The sequence below is a fragment of the Entelurus aequoreus genome, linkage group LG13 (assembly GCF_033978785.1).
Source record: "Entelurus aequoreus isolate RoL-2023_Sb linkage group LG13, RoL_Eaeq_v1.1, whole genome shotgun sequence".
NCBI classification, from domain to species: Eukaryota; Metazoa; Chordata; class Actinopteri; order Syngnathiformes; family Syngnathidae; genus Entelurus; species Entelurus aequoreus.
The window spans coordinates 38,207,573-38,227,169 of record NC_084743.1 but is presented as its reverse complement, the minus strand read 5'-3'; the positions used below and the strand labels follow the sequence as shown (position 1 = coordinate 38,227,169).

Below are 19,597 nucleotides of genomic sequence, written 5' to 3'. Positions count from 1 at the left end.
GGAGTCAAGGAATATGTACGTGTGATTGTGCGTGCGTGTGTGTACCTTGGTAAGGAGGTGATTTTGCCCCACTTCTCCACACAGAATCTGCGGGGTCCGTTACTTCCTCGCAGCGAGGCAAAGCCCTCGTAAGGAATACTTGATGTACCTGTCACAAACTACAAAACAACATTCAAATTATTGATCAAAGTACTTTTCTTGATCTCAATGCCAATTATATGTATTTGCAAGGGATATAAACTTGTAGTACACACAAACAACGGCGTTACATGATAACAGCTTTTGAGTTACTTTTTACTAGTAAAAGTAACACTGTTACTTTTACTAGTAACGAATAATCTAATTAATAGCGAGTCGTTTGATATAATGCGGCTGGCTACTTTTAATGTGGTTGTATGTCAACAAAACAATGTCAGAAGCAGAGAAAGTTCAATGCACAAAATATATTTTTTACAAGTGATGGTCGGATAAAGCGAAGATTAATGCATGCTTCAGCTCAAGAAAACAACTGCAGGCCAAATGTATAATTACAAACATTTTTTATCTTAACAACGTAATGTACAAAGCATTGAATTGTTGCATCTGTTATGGCTCTTGGAAATGACAATGAATCACAATGTTTGGTTTTGCTAGTTAAGTCAACACATATACAATAACATATATTTTTTATGTATTGTGTGTTTTGTTTTATTCAGTTGATCTGACATTATAATGTGATTAATCATTCTGTTTTTCTTGTGTAGACCAATGACTTCCTGCTGAAGACGATACCACTCTGAGCACCTGTTTGCAATTATAATTTGTCCTCCTATTTAAACCTGATGATCACTCCAGGTGATCGCAGGTGCGTAATGATGCATTCCTAGTCTGAGATTATTCATGCTTGCTATTCAGGTATTTCCCCTTTGTTCCTCTGCTCGCTAAGGTTTACTCAACATGGTATAGTCTGGTTGCTAAGACCAACCCTCTTCCTAGTTATTGTTTATTGTTTTGATTTCATTTTTCCATTACCGTTTTCTCATGTGGCTGCGTGTTCCTTTTCTTTTTTGTGCCTCTGAGAAATAAAAGACTGTAAATCGCCTTACGCCTGGATCTCCCTTTTTTGCATCTTGGACTGTATTTTTGAAAAGAGAAAGGTAAAACCTAAGAATTTTGACAACATGGTAGTATCATATAATATGGTAGGTTGTATAATGTTTTTACTTCACCTCGAGAGAAAGGCATTTGGGCCTAAAACAGGGGTCTGCAACCTATAGTATCAAGAGAGACACTTAAGAAAAATAGTATAGAGCCGCAAAATGTAACACAGCTTAATACTTTTAAAAGTTTTCATCTATTTTATTTTTTATTTTACAGGAAAAGCAATCTGTCCATGTGAAATTAAACAATTTTCCCGTTTCTCTTTTCCCAATTATTCATGGTTAGCTTACCCAAGGAGTTGCACATGGACATGTGGTTGCAAGCAAACGGAAAACTTCCAGTCTATTCTACTTGCCTTCCTTGCGCCTCAGAACTCAGCCTGTATGCATTCACGACCTCAAAGACAGTTGGAAATGATCAAACTCTTTTAAAAAAAGCAACCTTTTCGCACCCCGGGGATAAAAAAAATCTGAGGGAGCCACAACAAGGAGGAAGAAGAGCTGCATGCGGCTCCAGAATCGCGGGTTGCAGACCTCTGGCCTAAAAAGAACGACAATGTAATGTAACTTGTACAATGATGTACAGAACAGAGGAGATTAATTTCATTTACATTTTTTATTTCAAGCAATTATTTTTTTCCTTACCACAACCTCTCCATCATCCAGCTATTGATTTGTTTTTAAAAGAGAATACATATATCAGGTGTTACCTTATTAAACATAATATTTACAGTAATTTTTATTTTTATTTTATTTTTTTATAATGTCCTGCCCAGCTTCTCGGGCAAATCATATAGCAGATGTAGATGCCCATATCGGCTGTTCAGATTTACTTTACAAAAGAGAAGTGTAGGATACTTCTCTTGTTGCCTTACTTGTATTTTGACTTTATTAAGTGTATTTATATTATCATTTGGTGCAGCCGGGCCGGAGCAGGAGGGGATAGAAAGAGAGAAAAAGGAAGACAGAGGGGGGAATTGTGGGGACAAGAGGAGGATTAGACAGAGAGACAAAAACAACAACAGCAAACACAACAACAACAACAACAGAGCAACATCAGCAAATACGACATGTACAAATATGATGGTAAAAGTAATAGCAAATAAGCAGTTAGCGAAAATAAAATAAAAAATACAGAAATGACAATGAGCATTATTACACTAAAAATGGAGCAATATGAATACCAATAGAAATAGTGCTATTGATAATAAACAATACCAATACTTTACCTTTATTATCAACAATACAATTGTTCAAGTGCAACAATACATATACGTAATGATAACTTGAGATACGAAAGAATGCAGAAAAATGGAGGGGAAGAAAGAGAAGCAACCTACATTAACCTTGTAGATTGTTATAGTAACAATAGGTTAAGCTTTGTCAGTGTGCCATGTGTTATACCCAGTTTACCCTAGGGCAGCAACGTTAATATATGTTTGATGAAACGTGATTATGTGCATGAGTGTATGTGTGCATATGTACTTGTATATGTACAGTATGTGTATATGTGTGCTTGTACAGTGAATGTATATGTACAGTATGTGTATATGTGTGTACAGCGAATGTATATGTAAAGTATGTGTATACAGTATGTGTGTTTGAACAGTGAATGTATATGTACAGTATGTGTATATGTGTGTTTGCACAGTTAATGTATATGTACAGTATATGTATGTGTGTGTTTGTACAGTGAATGTATATGTGTAGTATGTGTATGTGTGTGTTTGTACAGTGAATGTATATGTACAGTATGTGTATATGTATGTTTTTACAGTGAATGTATATGTACAGTATGTGTATACAGTATGTTTGTATTATGAATGTGCGTGTGGATGTACGAACTTTGAGTGTGTAAATATGTACTGTATTTATTTGTATATGTATGTGGGAGCGTAGGTACCTATGTATGTCTGTATGTATGTGTGTGAGTATATGTGAATTTGCATGTACAATACATTTGACTCCCAGTGTGTGCGGGAGCCAGAGTACGGCCCCAGCCTCCCCGAGACCCCATCCCACAAACAGTAGGTGTGGTGCCCAGGGAACCAGGGGCCACCGCCCCCACCCAGCCAAGCCGGACAGCGGCTTGGCTGCGGCCTGCTGCTGGCCCCACAAGGGCCAGCAGCAGGCCGCAGACAGACGCACCCGGCAGAGGACGGGGGCCACAGGAACCACCCACCCCACCCGCAGGGACCCCAACGATGGAGATGGAACAACCAGCAACCGCCCCGCCGATTCCCCCCCTGAGGTAGGGGAATAAATAAATAAAATAAATAAATACATAATAATAATAATAATAATATTAATAAAATATATTTAAAAAAAATAAGAATAAATAAATAATTAAATCTATTTAAAAAAAAAAAAAAAAAAAGAATTAAAAGAAGATCACAGACATGCTGACACACAAGGTCGCTACCCCAACAACTGGCCGACTCGCAGCACCTCGGAATACCCTGCAGCACCAAGCTACCACAGTAGACGCAGGGACCAGACCCAGCAGGCCCCAACCAAGACGGGCACCCGGAAGGGATGGACGGTGGGACCCAGGAGCTCCAGACACGCAGTCCGGATGCAGTAGCCTGAGGCGCCGCCCCCCCACCCGACAGGCAGGCCCAGAACGTACCCCCAGAATTATACATACATATATATATACATACACATAAACATACACATGTACACATACACACACATAAACATGCATACACATACACATATATATACATACATACATACACACACACACATACACATACACATACACATACATATACACAGTTTGTCAGCCCTCACAACCACCACGCGCGCGCGCTGCCACCAGTCACAACATCAGCCACCCCCCTGCACCAGACCCAGCAGCCACGGGCGCCCACACCACAAACAAACGGCAGCAGAAACAGCAGCTACAACACCCCCAGACAGCCAGCACCACCCAATCAAATCAAAGCGATCAAAAAAAAACGCGACCGGCAACCACACGCCAACAGGATCACAGAGACCAGCCAGCGCCAGCCCGCCAGCAAGCCCAAAGCCCCCCCCCACCAAAAGACCCCACCACCCCAACCCAAACCCGCACAAACACACCACCGCCCAAACAACCGAGACACAGTATCCAGACCAGACACGGGCGCCGCGCCGCCACCACATCAAGTCGCCAACAGAGACCCCACAGCGCAAGGTCGGGCCACACGGGCACGGACCCCACCCAACAGGAAGTGAGACCCGCGCGACGCCACACACAAATAAATAATAAGATTAAACAAAAATAATAATAATTTAAAAAAAATAATAATAATAAAATGAAATACAAATTAAATTAAATTAAAAATAACAAATACAAATAATTAAATAAAATAAAGTAAGTAAATAATAACAATTATTTAAAAAAATAAATAAATAAATATATATATATATATATCAGAATCAGAATCAGAATCATTTTATTGCCATTGTTTGAGAACGGGTTCACAAACTAGGAATTTTTCTTGGTGCAAACGTGCGACATAAAACACATATAACACATATTTGGTATAAAAAAGAGCTGTGACTGAGCTATCAGATAGACTTAAAAGGGATTCAAGGAATTCAAGGAGCTGCTGTTAGGAGTTATTGTTCATTTGCCTGATGGCCGAGGGGAAAAAAACTGTTCACATATACACACATACATATATACATACATATATACATATATATATATATATATATATATATATATATATATATATATATATATATATATATATATATATATATATATATACATATAAAAAATAATAATAATAATAATAAATTAATAAAAGCCTGGCAGGCCACCAGAACGCAGTTCCCGGAATCCGCGCCGGCCGACGAGGCAATGAGGGGTGCGCCGAACCCCGACCCCCCCACATGCATGTGTACAAGGCCCCCAGAGTGTCTACTGTGTAGTTAAAATTAGGAGGTCAGCCATTACAGCCAACCTCCAGTCCCTATTGATGCGTGTACTGTAGCGTGAGTGAGATATGTATGCTTGTGGGAACTAATAATGCGATTAAAATTGGGGGATATCAAGGTCTTGGTGGGTCCCAACCAAGCCGAGCCCTCCAAATCCTAAGTGTCTAATATGCAGCTAAGATTGAGGGATGGACGAGCAGGGGACAAGACAGGAGGACTGGAGCCCCATAGGAGGCATCCTCAACCCCCCACCATGCCTCCCCGCAGGACAATCCCCCAAAGTCCTATATTTGTGTGACTGTGTGTGCTATAAGTAGGAGGAGTAGAGGGCCCGGAGCTGCATGCGGCTCCAGAATCGCGGGTTGCAGACCTCTGGCCTAAAAAGAACGACAATGTAATGTAACTTGTACAATGATGTACAGAACAGAGGAGATTTATTTCATTTACATTTTTTATTTCAAGCAATTCTTTTTTTTCTTACCACAACCTCTCCATCATCCAGCTATTGATTTGTTTTTAAAAGAGAATACATATATCAGGTGTTACCTTATTAAACATAATATTTACAGTAATAAACACATTCGGGAACTGACGTTTCATAAAAGGTTGATGCGCAAACCATTACAATACCAAAGGCCTGCTTTTGATGTAAGTTAGCTCAATAATATTTCTGACAAAGCGGTAAATGGCTTGGATTAAGTCAGTGGTTCTCAAACTTTTTTTGTCATCCCCCACTTTGGACAAGGGGGAGTTTTCAAGCCCCACCTGCCCCCATCGCCCCAACAGAACGCTAATGCCAAGCTTAACATTTTCAAATTTATCGAACATCAAGTAACATCAAGTTTTATACATTCAAACTCAATAACATAAAATAAAATCAAGTTCAATAATAAATAAAATAACTGTGCAGCTGTGGTATAACTTGCATCAAGTTCAATATCAAATAAAATAACTTGCATCAATTCAATAATAAATAAAACAAAAGTGTTATAACTTGCATCAAGTTCAATAATAAATAAAAAAAAGTGTTATAACTTGCATCAAGTTCAATAATAAATCAAAAAAAGTGTTATAACTTGCATCAAGTTCAATAATAAATCAAATAAAAGTGTTATAACTTGCATCAAGTTCAATAATAAATCAAATAACTTGCATCAAGTTCAATAATAAATAAAACAAAAGTGTTATAACTTGCATCAAGTTATAAATATAAATGATAAATGGGTTATATTTGTATAGCGCTTTTCTACCTTCAAGGTACTCAAAGCGCTTTGACAGTATTTCCACATTTACCCATTCACACACACATTCACACACTGATGGCGGGAGCTGCCATGCAAGGCGCTAACCAGCAGCCATCAGAGGCAAAGGGTGAAGTGTCTTGCCCAAGGACACAACGGACGTGACTAGGAAGGTAGAAGGTGGGAATTGAACCCCAGTAACCAGCAACACTCCGATTGCTGGCACAGCCACTCTACCAACTTCGCCACGCCGTCCAAGTTCAATAATAAATAAAACAAAAGTGTTATAACTTGCATCAAGTTCAATAATAAATCAAAAAAAGTGTTATAACTTGCATCAAGTTCAATAATAAATCAAATAAAAGTGTTATAACTTGCATCAAGTTCAATAATAAATAAAACAAAAGTGTTATAACTTGCATCAAGTTCAATAAAATCAAAAAAAGTGTTATAACTTGCATCAAGTTCAATAATAAATCAAATAAAAGTGTTATAACTTGCATCAAGTTCAATAATAAATCAAATAACTTGCATCAAGTTCAATAATAAATGAAAATTAAAGTGCCACTTTGCAATCTTTGCCAAAAAAAAGGAGGACAGGGCAAGTGAACATGAGTTTTACAGTACTCCAGCATTAGTGGCTGCAATGAGCCTGTTTTGCACTGCACAACTTTTCAAATCGGGGTTGCAGGCTTGACACTGCCACTGTTAAAACCTCATTGAATTCGGGGCTGAGCTGCCTTGACGCGAGTGCTTCCCGGTGAATGACACATTGTGTCCAATGCGCATTTGGCGCAACCCTCTTTATTAGAGCCTGCAGCCCGTTTCTTGACTTTGCCATGCGCGCCATCAAAGCAAAAGCCCACACAGTTTTCCCATTTAAGGTCGTGTTCTTTGAGGAAACTGTCCATTATCTTGAATAGCTCATCAGCAGAGGCTCTATTTTTTATGTATTTGCAAAACAGCAAATCCTCGCACAGTGACTCGCCATTTACAAAGCTTCCGCTTAGCCCCGCCCCAATTAGTTACTGTTGCTGTCTGTCAAACTTTCGCTCCTACCTAGAAATGTAAAGCATACAGGAAAAATAAGTAATTTACATTTATCTATATAGCGGATTTCACAGACAGAATCACAAAGTGATTTCCAGTGTGTATAGAAAATGAAAGCATAGTAAAAAAAAATCAAAGAATATAATAATAAAAAAATAAAAAATATCAAAGTGAAATTTCCTCCCGTTCCTCGCGCCCCACTTGTCATGTCTCTATTCCCCACCAGTGGGGCGCGCCCCACACTTTGAGAAAAGCTGGATTAAGTTTTCTGTCACATTGGATTATATGCACCGTTATTATTTTGTCATGATCTGGCAGCTCAGCTCTGCTCTTTGTTGCAGTGACTTGTTTTCAAGCTATGGGGCGGAGCCACCTGCGTGCACACCTAATACCCATTTCCTCCTGACTATTCACTCGCCACCAGTAGATTCCTGGTTCATCCTTCCAGTCGTGTTCATCACCTGTACTTTGGCTCCGCTCACGCTTCATGTTCCTGTGGTCCTGTTATGGTCCTGCCATGTAGTGTTACGTGTTTCCTCTCCTCATCTTTTGTGTGCTTGTTCTGTTTCTCCACACCTTTTGTGTGCATCCTTAGTTACTTTTCCTCACTCCTTTTTGAGTGCATTTGTTGTTGTAAAGACCAGGTTCAGTCCCTATCCCCACATTGTATTTACAACTGTTTCATCAAACTCCTCCCAGAGGCATCTTTACCTGTGGCAAAACCCTATAATGTGTCAGGTCCGGAACATTCCGCATTAAGTGACTATACTTCTTAGTCTCTCACGGCGGGTCCCAATCACCCCTCTCCCTCTCCATTGGGGGCCGTTTTTTTACGTTGAGAGAAAATATATATCTTTGGGGGCCTGTATTGACTATCATGGTCTCTCTGCCATTCTAGTCACAGCTGTTGTGTCCTTAGGCAAGACACTTCACCCTTGCTCCAAGTGCCAACCACACTGTTTTTATCCATCCATCCAACTTCTTCTGCTTATCCAAGGTCGGATCGCGGGGTCAGCAGCCTAAACAGAGAAGCCCAGACTTCCCTCTCCCCAGCCACCTGGTCCAGCTCCTCCCCGGGGATCCCAAGGCTTTTCCAGGCGGGAGACACAGTCTCACCAATCCTGATTCCTTCCACCGATCAGACGTGCCCTAAACACCTCCCTAGGGAGGAGTCAGAGGGGCTTCCTAACCAGATGCTCGAACCACACTGGTTTTAATGTAGATTAAATGGAGGTAATGGGTTTCACTTTGAGAGGCTCTCTCTCAAAAAATAAAAAACGCTATATAAACATAATACACTCATTCACTTAAGACTGCTTTAACACCCCTATGGACATTTTGAATATTTAGTAATGCCTTTTGGCCTCACTTATGCGCCTGCGGTTTTCTAAAATCTTATTAGCAATGTCTTCAGGGACATGATTAATCAATTCTATTTTGTGTACCTTGATGACATTCTTGTATTTTCCAAAAATCTCCCAAAACATTTCTGCCACATCTGTCTTGTCTTAAAACAGTTGTTGGAGAATAGGCTATATGCCAAAGCTGAGGAGAGCAAATTTCACTCGCCAGCTGTGTTGTTTATGGGGTTCATTGTGCAGAAGGGCCACCTCAAACCGGATCCTGCCAAGATCCAGGCAGTGGTCGAGTGGCCATCTCCTACATCAAGAAAGCACTTGCAAAAGTTTGGTTTTGTTAACTTCTGTAGGCAATTTATCCGCAACTTTAGTAGGAAAGCTGAATCCGCGACAAGGCTCACATCGTCTAAAGCAGGGGTCACCAACGCGGTGCCTGCGGGCACCAGGTAGCCCGTAAGGACCAGATGAGTCGCCCGCTGGCCTGTTCTAAAAATAGGTCAAATAGCAGCACTTACTAGTGAGCTGGCATTTACAGAGAAAAAAAGTGCTGCACTTTCCTTCTGTGCAGATGGTGCTGAAAGACAATGCTTCTGCATCTGAGGCTTTTGACAAAGTTGCAGAAAAGTACTCACAGGTCATAAACAGAGTTGGGCAAGAGTTTGAGAACAGGTTTTGTGACCTGGATCAGCTTGAGCCATGTGTGTCGTTCATTTCTAATCCTTTCATGAACGTGGACATATCATGCATTGCTGAGCAGTTAAGTGCAACATTCAGCCTGGATGCTGAACAGGTGGAGATTGAAATTGTAACACTGCAAAATGACCTCCACCTCAAAGTCCACCAGGCTGCACCAAACTTTTGGTGCCTTCTTGACACAGAAAAGTACAGTGGTGTATGTGCAGCAGCTATGAAGGTTGCAAGCCTGTTTGGTTCAACTTATCTTTGTGAATCAGCCTTTTCTGACATGAACTTCATCAAGAACAAACACAGAACACGCCTCACTGATGCACATCTGCAAGACTCACTCAGAGTTGCAGTGTCAAGTTACACACCAGAGTACAACACACTAGTTAACAGCATGCAATGCCAGGCTTCCCACTAACTGACAAAGAAACAGATAACAGATTTGGTGTCCAGTTCAAAGTGTGACATGATTTAAAAATTTGAGAGTTTACTTTTGTATTTTACATGAGTTATTATTTGTACAAACAGGGTGCAAAGTAAGTCATGATTTGTTAAAAAAAAGTTAGTGGCTAGCTAGTTAAAATGGGATATTGTGATTTCACAAGACTGTCTTAGAAGTGATCATTTGAAAATGTTCAATTTGAAAAATGTGCACTAATGGAAATATAAAAATAAAGTGTTGCATATTGATATTTATCTTTTTCTATATATATTTATTGTGAGAAATCATTAAGATGATCAGTGTTTCCACAAAGATAAATATCATTAATTATTAATAATAACATAGAGTTAAAGGTAAATTGAGCAAATTGGTTATTTCTGGCAATTTATTTAAGTGTGTATCAAACTGGTAGCCCTTCACATTAATCAGTACCCAAGAAGTAGCTCTTGGTTTCAAAAAGGTTGGTGACCCCTGGTCTAAAGTACCTTTCTAGTGGACCTCAGAAGCCGAATTCGCCTTTTCTTTGCTAAAGAAAATGTTTACTATGGCACCAATTCTTTAGTACGTTGATCCTGTTTTACATTTTTTGTCAAGGTTGATGCATCGGATACAGAAATTGGAGTAGTACTGTCCCAGCATTCCACGGTCGACCAGAGTCTCCACTGTGCCTTCTTCTCACGTCACTTCACAGCTGCTGAAACTAACTATGATGTGGGGAATAGAGAGCTGCTGGCCATCATTGTTGTGCTAGAGGAGTGGAGGCACTGGTTGGAGGGACAGATCATAAAAAGACTTAAAAACTTAAGACTCAAAGACTTAGCTCCCGCCAAGCAAGTTGGTCACTGTTTTCTCACACGCTTCAACTTTTCTATTACCTATTACCTAGCTTGGTGTTCCTGCTGCAACAACAAGCCAGATGCGCTCTCCAGAGTTACGGTCCTGTCGCTGAGGAAACCACTCTGGAGACCATCATACCTGTGGCTCGAGTGATAGGAGCACTCCAATGGGAGGTAAAGAAACGGTGTCTGATGCCGCTTCCAAGACCAAGGTCCCAGAGGGAGTTCCTGCAGGCAAGCTATTTGTACCTAATTAACTGAGATCTGAAGTCTTGCAGTGGGTAGACACATCCAAGGTATCTTGTGAGGCGCACTCTGTTTTTAGTCTCAAAGACTCACATACTAATGTGGTCGACAGGTTTTCAAAGATGGCTCACTTAATTCCCCTTTCCAAACTACCTACTTTCCTCGAGACTGACCAACTTCTGGTCAAGCATGTTTTCTGCCTTCATGGTGTCCCTCTGGACTTGCTCTCGGACAGAAGAAAGCCATTTGCATCCGAAGTTTCCTACTCCGCGCATGATCGGTGATCAAACAGCTTACACTGTGAAGGCCATTTTAGACTCCAGAAGGCAGGGCATGGGAATTCAGTATCTGGTCGACTGGAAACGGGACTGTCCTGAAGGACACACATGGGTCTCCAGCTCCTGGAGCTCAAGCTCCTGTGTCCTCGATCCATCTCTTCTGCCTGGTGTTGAAGTGCCTGTTTTTTTGGGCTATGGGGCGGAGCCACCTGTGCACAGACCTGATATACATTTCCTCCTGACTACTTAAGCTCTCCAGTCTATTCACTTGGTGCCAGTAGATTCCTGATGGTTCACCCTTCTAGTCGTGTTCATTTCCTCTGCTTTGACTCCACTCACGCTTCTAATTCCTGTGGCTCTGATCAAACACTACTGTGTAGTGTTGTTTCCTCGCCACACTTTTTGAGTGTTTTCTGTTTCTCCACACCTTTTGTGTGCATCCTTCATTATTTTTCCTCACTCCTTTTTAAGTGCTGTTTTTGTTATTATTCTTATTATTTCTTCTCTGCGTTGGGGTCCTAGTTCGGCTAAAGCTGATCATGACATCTTTGATTCTATTGTGATTTTAAAAACTATTTTAATCCTCTATCCAGATTCAAACTAACTACAAATATCAAGAGCCCATATTTTCAATGGATATTGGGCAGTTTATGTGTTATCGAATCTCCCGGCAAAATGTTAACTGCGCCCCAAAGCAGTCATGTGCTACGGCCTGACACCTCATCATCTTCGGCTCCTCCCCTACATGAAGCAAACCTCAATACGCGCTTCACCGAAACGCCCCCTGCATCTCTTTACTAACTAGGACTAACATAATCCGATGAAAACATTCAATTGAACTGCTGTCACTGCCAGCAAACTGTGAGTCTGAGCTAACAACCACAGCTGAGCTAGTGCTGCTCTATCTGGGCGCTGATGTCACACATCACTTAGCAAAAGCCAATGCCTTTTCAAGGCCCGTACACACACTCTTGTATTGATAAATGTTTTAACTGCATATGCCAGATTTGAAGTTGTTTGTTTAAAGTAACTTAATAATTACTTCCCATAGTAATTCATTACATTTATAAAAGAGTAATTTCATTTGTAATTCAATTACTTTTTTGCCAAAGTAACCAGTAAATATTATTAATTACTTTTTTTAAGTAATTTTTCTTTTGAAATTACTTTTTGACATTTACAACTGCGACCCTGAAAGAGACAAGTGGTAGAAAATGGATGGATGGATGGATAACTGTAATAATTTGTATATATAAGCTTTGTGCAGTTCATCTTTTGGCCACATAGTGTGACTTACCTGCAGCAGTCTGAGTTTTTGTTCGTTGTTGAACCTTTCTACTGCTGACCAGAACCAGCGAATCACGATGTGGTCGTCATGGTAACCTGAGGGCACAATGAGGATGGAAAATGTCTATTTTTATTCGTCTTTGTAAACATCCATTTGTTCATTTCTTTCAAGGTTGTACTGAACAAACAATATGTACTAGTGCAGTGTGTTTGTATTTATTTGGTAATATACGCTATATTACTTTGATCACCAGGGATGTCCAACATATGACCCGCGGGCCGGATCAGGCCCGCAAATGGGTTTAATCCAGCCCGCGAAATACATTTGCTAAGTTTAAAAATTAGCTGCACTTTTAAATGAGAGAAACGGCTGTTCTAAATGTGTCCTCTGGATGTCGCAATAGCAATTTTGTTAGGCAAGCAAATGGTTTATACCAAGACCGTGCAAGTATACCAGGCAAAATGCACACAGTAAAGCGGGGCTGTGGCTCATCCCCCTCAAACCAATGCAAAACCTGCCATTTAACCTTGCTTCGAACACGTTGTGCTTTGGCACCATCATTCCCACAAAATGTCTCTGTCAAAAAAGAATATGGTGGACACAGAATGCAGAGTGTTCCAAGAAAACTGATCATCCTCCTTTTTATTCACGGAAGTGAATCGAAAACCACATATCATTTTGAGCAGAGCAGAAAAGTGGCAGATCTAGTGGTCTAGAAAAGAGGTCATTTAATTTTTATGAGTTTTGAGGCAAGACTCGAATGCTTCTTCTGAGGTAGCATTTCTAACTGTTGCTGGTAGGGTATTCTAAAGTACTGAAGCCCGAATAGAAAACGCCCAAGAGGCTACAGACTTTTTAGGGGTCATTTTTGAAACCTAGATTTCGGGGCACAACAATTAGGGTTGCAAACTGTCCCTTGAAAAATAGAATTGTCCAGTATTTAGTAACATGAGTATGTAATTCAGTCTTTGAAATGTCAATGGAATTATTGCATGACGAGGCGCTTTTATATTGCATTTTATCAGTGGCGGGCCGTGCGTTTCCCACATAGGCCTTCAGTGATATCCGACTTCAATGATTACCTCTCAAAATACTATAATTTATGTCACCACATGACCATTGCTGGAGAAATACTATACAGGAACACATTTACACACTACTGGGCATTGAATCACCACCAACAGAATACAGCACGGGTTATTCTCTGGCGCATTTAAAAATCAATAAACTCGCATCAGCAATTAAAACATATCTTATGTGGTACTGTCAAAATTAAAATTGCAAAAAACATAAAAACGTGAAAAAATAAAGAAATAAAATATCTGAACTCACAATCTTTAGAACCCATTCGAGCTTCTGGGGTTGGCCGACATCGTCTCACAAAATGTAGTTTCTCTTTAAATATCCTTCTTGAAAATGGCCTTACAAATATATGTGTTGTCTTGTCTAATCATAAAAGATGCAGACGAGGCGTGCTGGCTGACTTCTTAAAGTTTACTCCACCAGGTGTTGATCAAAAACATCCTGCTGCCGGCATGACTAAACGTGGCTACTGTGCATGCTCTTCACTACTGTGCCATGCTGGGTAATAGAGTTCTTATGTTACCTAGCTCATAACATCACAATATATATCTGCCTTAGGCCATCTAGAAGTCCCAAGTTTATTATTTTTTTTTAGTTTAAAAAAAAAAAAAAGTCGATATATATATATATATATATATATATATATATATATATATATATATGGGCCAGCCGGGAGACATAGTCTTCCCAACATGTCCTGGGTCTTCCCCGTCACCCCGGCAACCCTCACCGGGTTCTAGGATTACCGCCAAGACAGGCACCAACCACCTTGCGGCCACAGCTCCAATCAGCCGCCTCGACAATAGAAGTACGGAACATCGTCCACTCGGACTCAATGTCCAGCACCTCCCTCGTGACATGTTCAAAGTTCTTCCGGAGGTGGGAATTGAAACTCTCTCTGACAGGAGACTCTGCTAGGCATTCCCAGCAGACCCTCACAATGCGTTTGGGCCTTCCAGGTCTGTCCGGCATCCTCCCCCACCATCGCAGCCAACTCACCACCAGGTGGTGATCGGTAGAAAGCTCCGCCTCTCTCTTCACCCGAGTGTCCAAAACATGACACCGCAAATCCGATGACGCAACTACAACGTCGGATATGGAACTGCGGCCTAGGGTGTCCTGGTGTCAAGTGCACACATGGACACCCTTATGTTTGAACATGGTGTTTGTTATGGACAATCCGTGACGAGCACAAAAGTCCAATAACAAAACATCACTCGGGTTCAGATCCGGGCGGCCATTCTTTCCAATCACGCCTCTCCAGGTTTCACTTTCATTGCCAATAAGAGCATTGAAGTCCCCCAGTAGAACTCCCTCGAGTGAATCCAAAAACGGTGGGTACTTTGAGCTGCTGTTGGGCGCGTAAGCGCAAACAACAGTCAGGACTTCCCCCCGCCCAAAGGCGGCTGGGAAGCTACCTTCTCGTCCACTGGGTTGAACTCCAACGTGCAGGCTCTGTGCCGGGGGGAACAAGAATTGCCACCCCAGACCGTCGCCTCTCACTGCTGGCAACGCCAGAGTGGAAGGGAGTCCAGCCCATCTCGAGAGAACTGGTTCCAGAGCCCTTGCTGTGCGTCGAAGTGAGTCCGACTATATCTAGCCGGAACTTCTCCACCACACGCAGTAGCTCAGGCTCCTTCCCCCCCAGCGACGTGACGTTCCATGTCCATGTTCCATATAGCTAGCTTATGTAGCCGAGGATTGGACCGCCAAGTGCCCTCCCTTTGGCTTCCGCCCAACTCACATTGCACCCGACCTCTATGGCCCCTGCTATGGGTGGTGAGCCCATTAGAGGATGGACCCACGTTTTCTCTTCGGGCTGTGCCCGGCCGGGTCCCAGGCGCTCGCCATCGTGCCCCACCTCCGGGCCTGGCTCCAGAGAGGGGCCCTGGTGACCCGCGTCCGGGCGAGGGAAATCTGGGTCCTTCATTTTTTTATTTTTCATGGAGGTCTTCGATATATATATATATATATATATATATATATATATATATATATATATATATATATATATATATATATATATATATATATATATATATATATATATATATATATATACTGTATATATATATATAATATACAGTATATATATACACAGCCCGGGCCCCAGTTAAATTGTTTTAACCCAATGCGGCCCCCTGAGTACAAAAAGTTTGGGGACCCCTGGTATAAACCTTGATTAGCCTAAAATGCATGGCTGGTTGTTTGTCTAACTTTTTTCATCAAGTAACACCTCGGAAAACACTTGGCCTTCCAAATATCACCATAAAGACCAACATTAAAATGCAGTATTGTAGTAGACTTAAGTATTCATTAAAAACAACCCAAATGTTTTATTTATCAAGTACATTGTAACATTACACACAATTTGAACAGCTCATATATGAATAATAATGAAAATTACAAAAGTACTTGTTCCACGACCTATTTTGGACATTTTCTGAACATTTTCTCCAAACCCCTTTATAAGTTATGTGGCAACTTGTTGGATTTATTTTATGAACAGCACATTTTCTTGGAACAAGTTGTCCCTTATTTTTTTTAGGAAGTTGGCAACCCTAGGTACAATACAATCATCAAGATAAGATTGTGCTAAACTGTTTAGTATTTTGTACGCAAATAACAGAACCTTAAAATTCCGGGTGGCAGTGCAGGTACCAATTTTCAGTACTTTTTTGTATGATCATGCGTTAATAAATGTTAATTGTATACTAATGAAAACATTTTATTTTATTTCAACGTTTAACAGGAAGCTGAAAATGATAACTGTGCTGTCCAGTTGTTACATCTTGATTTGTTATACTTCTCAGTATAACTTGCAAGATTGTGTATGCTAACATTAGGTAGCAGTAGTGTATAGGCGACTGTGTGTTGCAGAGTCAGGAAGTAGTCTTTGTCATTACGGTATCTATGGATGTTCTTATTCATCATGGTATTGTATTCTTAGGGCATTCAATCCATCGCAACTGGACTGTTCAGTTTGACATTTTTTTTACTTTGCCTCTCATCCCAGCAGGCTTTATCAGTTAATGCTCAAAGACTTGGATTGGTCATATCTAATCTGGATGCTAATGACAAACTATTATTCTAACAACGTGATCGTCACATTACAGTATTGTTTGTTTTGTTAACATTGTATTGTAAAACGGTATAGTTTATGGACAGGGACCTACAGTTAAAATACACATCAACATATAATATACAATATACAGTGTAATACAAATTTCAAAAATACATATACAGTATATATATTAAGGGTGTAACGGTACGTGTATTTGTATTGAACCGTTTCGGTACGGGGGTTTCGGTTCGGTCTGGAGGTGTACCGAACGAGTTTCTAAGCTAAAGTCTTAACAAGCTGCTTTGCTTCTTCTGCCTCTGTCTCAGCACCCAGCATTGTCCCACCCACACAACCATCTGATTGGTTACATACAAAGCGGTAACAGCCAATAAGCAGTGCATATTCAGAGCGGTAACAGCCAATCAGCAGTGCGTATTCAGAGCGCATGTAGTCAGCGCTTCAGCGTCGAGCAGATAGGTGTTTAGCAGGTGAGCATAAGGCAGCATACTCTCCCCAAATTATAATAAACACCTCCCAGTCAACTACTAGTAACATCACTATTAGCCCGTTGACGTTCTAGAAACTTAAACTGCAGCTCAGCTCGCTCTCAGTCCTGGCTTGAGGTGAAGGCTAATTAGCTTTTAGCGTAACGTTAGCTAATTTTGCGGTGTGTATGTGTGCGTGTGTGTGTATGTGTGTTACGGACAGCAAAGCCCTGTCTGTCTGTTATTTCACTTTACCTTTTTCTGTGTTGATTGAGCTGTGTTGAAGCAGCAAAAAAGGACATTAACTGTTTAATGTTGCACTTTTTATATGTAGAAGAAAAGTTTTGTCATTTTATTTAATCTGAGCAACAACTTGAGGCAGTTTAATGTTGATTAACGTGAGCAGAATTATTATAGTGTTCCCAATGTTAAAAGGATAAAGCCATTGTTTACAAATTTGGTATATAAATAACCCAAAGATGTATATTTTGTTGTTTTCTTACTGTACCGAAAATGAACCGAACCGAGGTATGTACGGAACCGAAATTTTTGTGTACCGTTACACTCCTATTTTAATTACAGCAAGCTGGTCTTGCCGCTGGGCCTTAGGCCTGTCGCACCTCCACCGGTGCCTCTTCCCTGAGGCAGGCCTAAACCTGACCGCATACCAGAAAAGGTTTTGCTGCAGGGTCTTCAGCTGGAGGCCACCTCTCATTGATGTTTCGCCCCTTAGCCCAGAACATCTCCCGGTGGCGGGGCAGTGAACAGGGACGTCTCCCTGACACCCCCTGCAGCAAAACCTACTTGGATTTTGCTCCCCAAGCCTTGTCGCGTCGTTTGAGCCAGAGCCAGTGGCTAGATTTCTCTGCTACTTCTGAAAGCTCCTTGGTGGATCTGCTCAGGGTGGCTCTGTTACACCCCTGTAGAGGGGGGTATATTGAACAGAAACACGGACACGATGTTCACTCATTCAGGTCCAGTCTGTAATGGTCGAATGAAAGAACGTGTCTCCCTCTACTGGGTAAGCCAGGCAAAAGTAGTTGAAACGCGATCAGTGACTAAAACAACTAAGCATTTTTAAAACGCAGGTACTAAAGAAAAACAACATAAAACCAGGAAGTATTTTCCAAACAAACATTAGAATGTTTTTAACACAGATTACTATTTTTTTCATTTGTCTTTTTAGACTCTTCTGCACCAGGCAACAGTAATAGATGGCAGATCACCTTATCACAGCTTTTTTTGTCTTCATACCCTTTTTTAAACTTTGTAAAGTAATTAGTTATGATGTTCTTTCTCCCTTTTTTTCTTACTTTTAACAGATACTATAATGAATTAAAGCTTTGTTTTTCTTCCTTCCTGTTTACTGTCTGCATGTTCACATTTACAGCAATTTTATAACTACTACACACTCCCCCTCAATGTAGATGTCGTCCTCGACATTCATCGAATAAGGCAGTCACATAGTATACAATTCAGATTCTCAACAGTTCGTGCATAGACAATCGGCCCACCCAAAGTCCTTGCGCTTAACCGGTAACGTATATTCTAAATCGCAGCTGTTTCAACAGTCCAGGACGAGTGTGCGTGTGTATTAACACTGCTTTCGCAAAAGTCCATGAGTGTAGCAGGATGTGTGTGTTTGTGTGCACTCCGCTTTCGCAACAGTCCATGAGTGTAGTGGGATGTGTGTATGTTTGTGAGCACTCCGCTTTCGCAAAAGTCCATGTGAGTGTGAATGTGCGTGTCAAAGAGTCCATGAATGTATGTGTATGTATATGGGTGTGATGTGTTCAGTTTCACAAGAGTCCATGTGAGTGGTTACCCGTACAGAAGCACAGGTTGGTAGGTGGGGGCCTGAACAGAATCTGGCCACCGGGTCCCTGGTTGATAGGCTCCATAATTTTGCATTGGGTACATGGATCTGGCTGGGACATCCATATTGTAGCAGGCTAGATTACCAAACTCATCATAGGAATAACTTTGGTGGTCGTCGTTCCCTCCTTGACCGCTCTTGTGCTTGTCTGTTGTCACTGTGGCTTTCATGTGCAGGGAGTGACAGAGGTGGCAGCACAGGGTCATTTCCAAGAATTCCAAGTCCCTCAGATGCCTCATCGCTATCCAGCAAATCAATCCTGCTGTGATCCTCCTCCGGCTGTAGCAGTCTTTCCTGTTCCTCTCCTTGTTTGTCATGTGTCCTTGTAGGTTCAGTGCCTGCCGACTGGCCAGTATGCTCCTCTTCATTACATGCCTGCGGCTGTGCATCTTGAGGAGGCTGTAGAGGTAGGTAATAAAACCAGTCATCCTCTGAGTCCTCATCACTGTCATCCTATTGCTGAGTATTGATCGTTCCCTCATTTGTCTGTTTTTTTCTCTGCGGTCCGACAACTTTTAGGGGAACTTCCAAGGGCAGGTGATCGCACGGGAGCAAGAGATTGCGGTGTAGTATCCTGTTATCTCTCCCTTTTCC

At 41.3% G+C, this 19,597-nt stretch overlaps 1 protein-coding gene across 11 annotated transcripts in view; it reads right to left on the bottom strand.

Moving 5' to 3' along the window:
• hecw2a (HECT, C2 and WW domain containing E3 ubiquitin protein ligase 2a) overlaps positions 1–19,597 on the bottom strand; it is a 304,402-nt gene that overhangs the window by 19,141 nt on the left and 265,664 nt on the right. For 9 of the 11 annotated variants that reach the window (XR_009828322.1, XM_062067818.1, XM_062067813.1 and 6 more), the window contains 2 exons: positions 12,505–12,590; positions 46–158 (listed from right to left, as the gene is read on the bottom strand). Coding sequence is in view for 9 of the 11 variants with exons in the window: in XM_062067818.1 (XP_061923802.1) it covers positions 46–158; positions 12,505–12,590 (199 nt within the window). In the remaining 2 variants the exon portion in view is untranslated. Of the gene's footprint in view, positions 1–40; positions 159–1,011; positions 1,115–1,208; positions 1,681–6,851; positions 7,373–12,504; positions 12,591–19,597 lie in introns of those variants that run through there. The other 2 variants (XR_009828323.1, XM_062067819.1) reach the window with 2 other exon arrangements.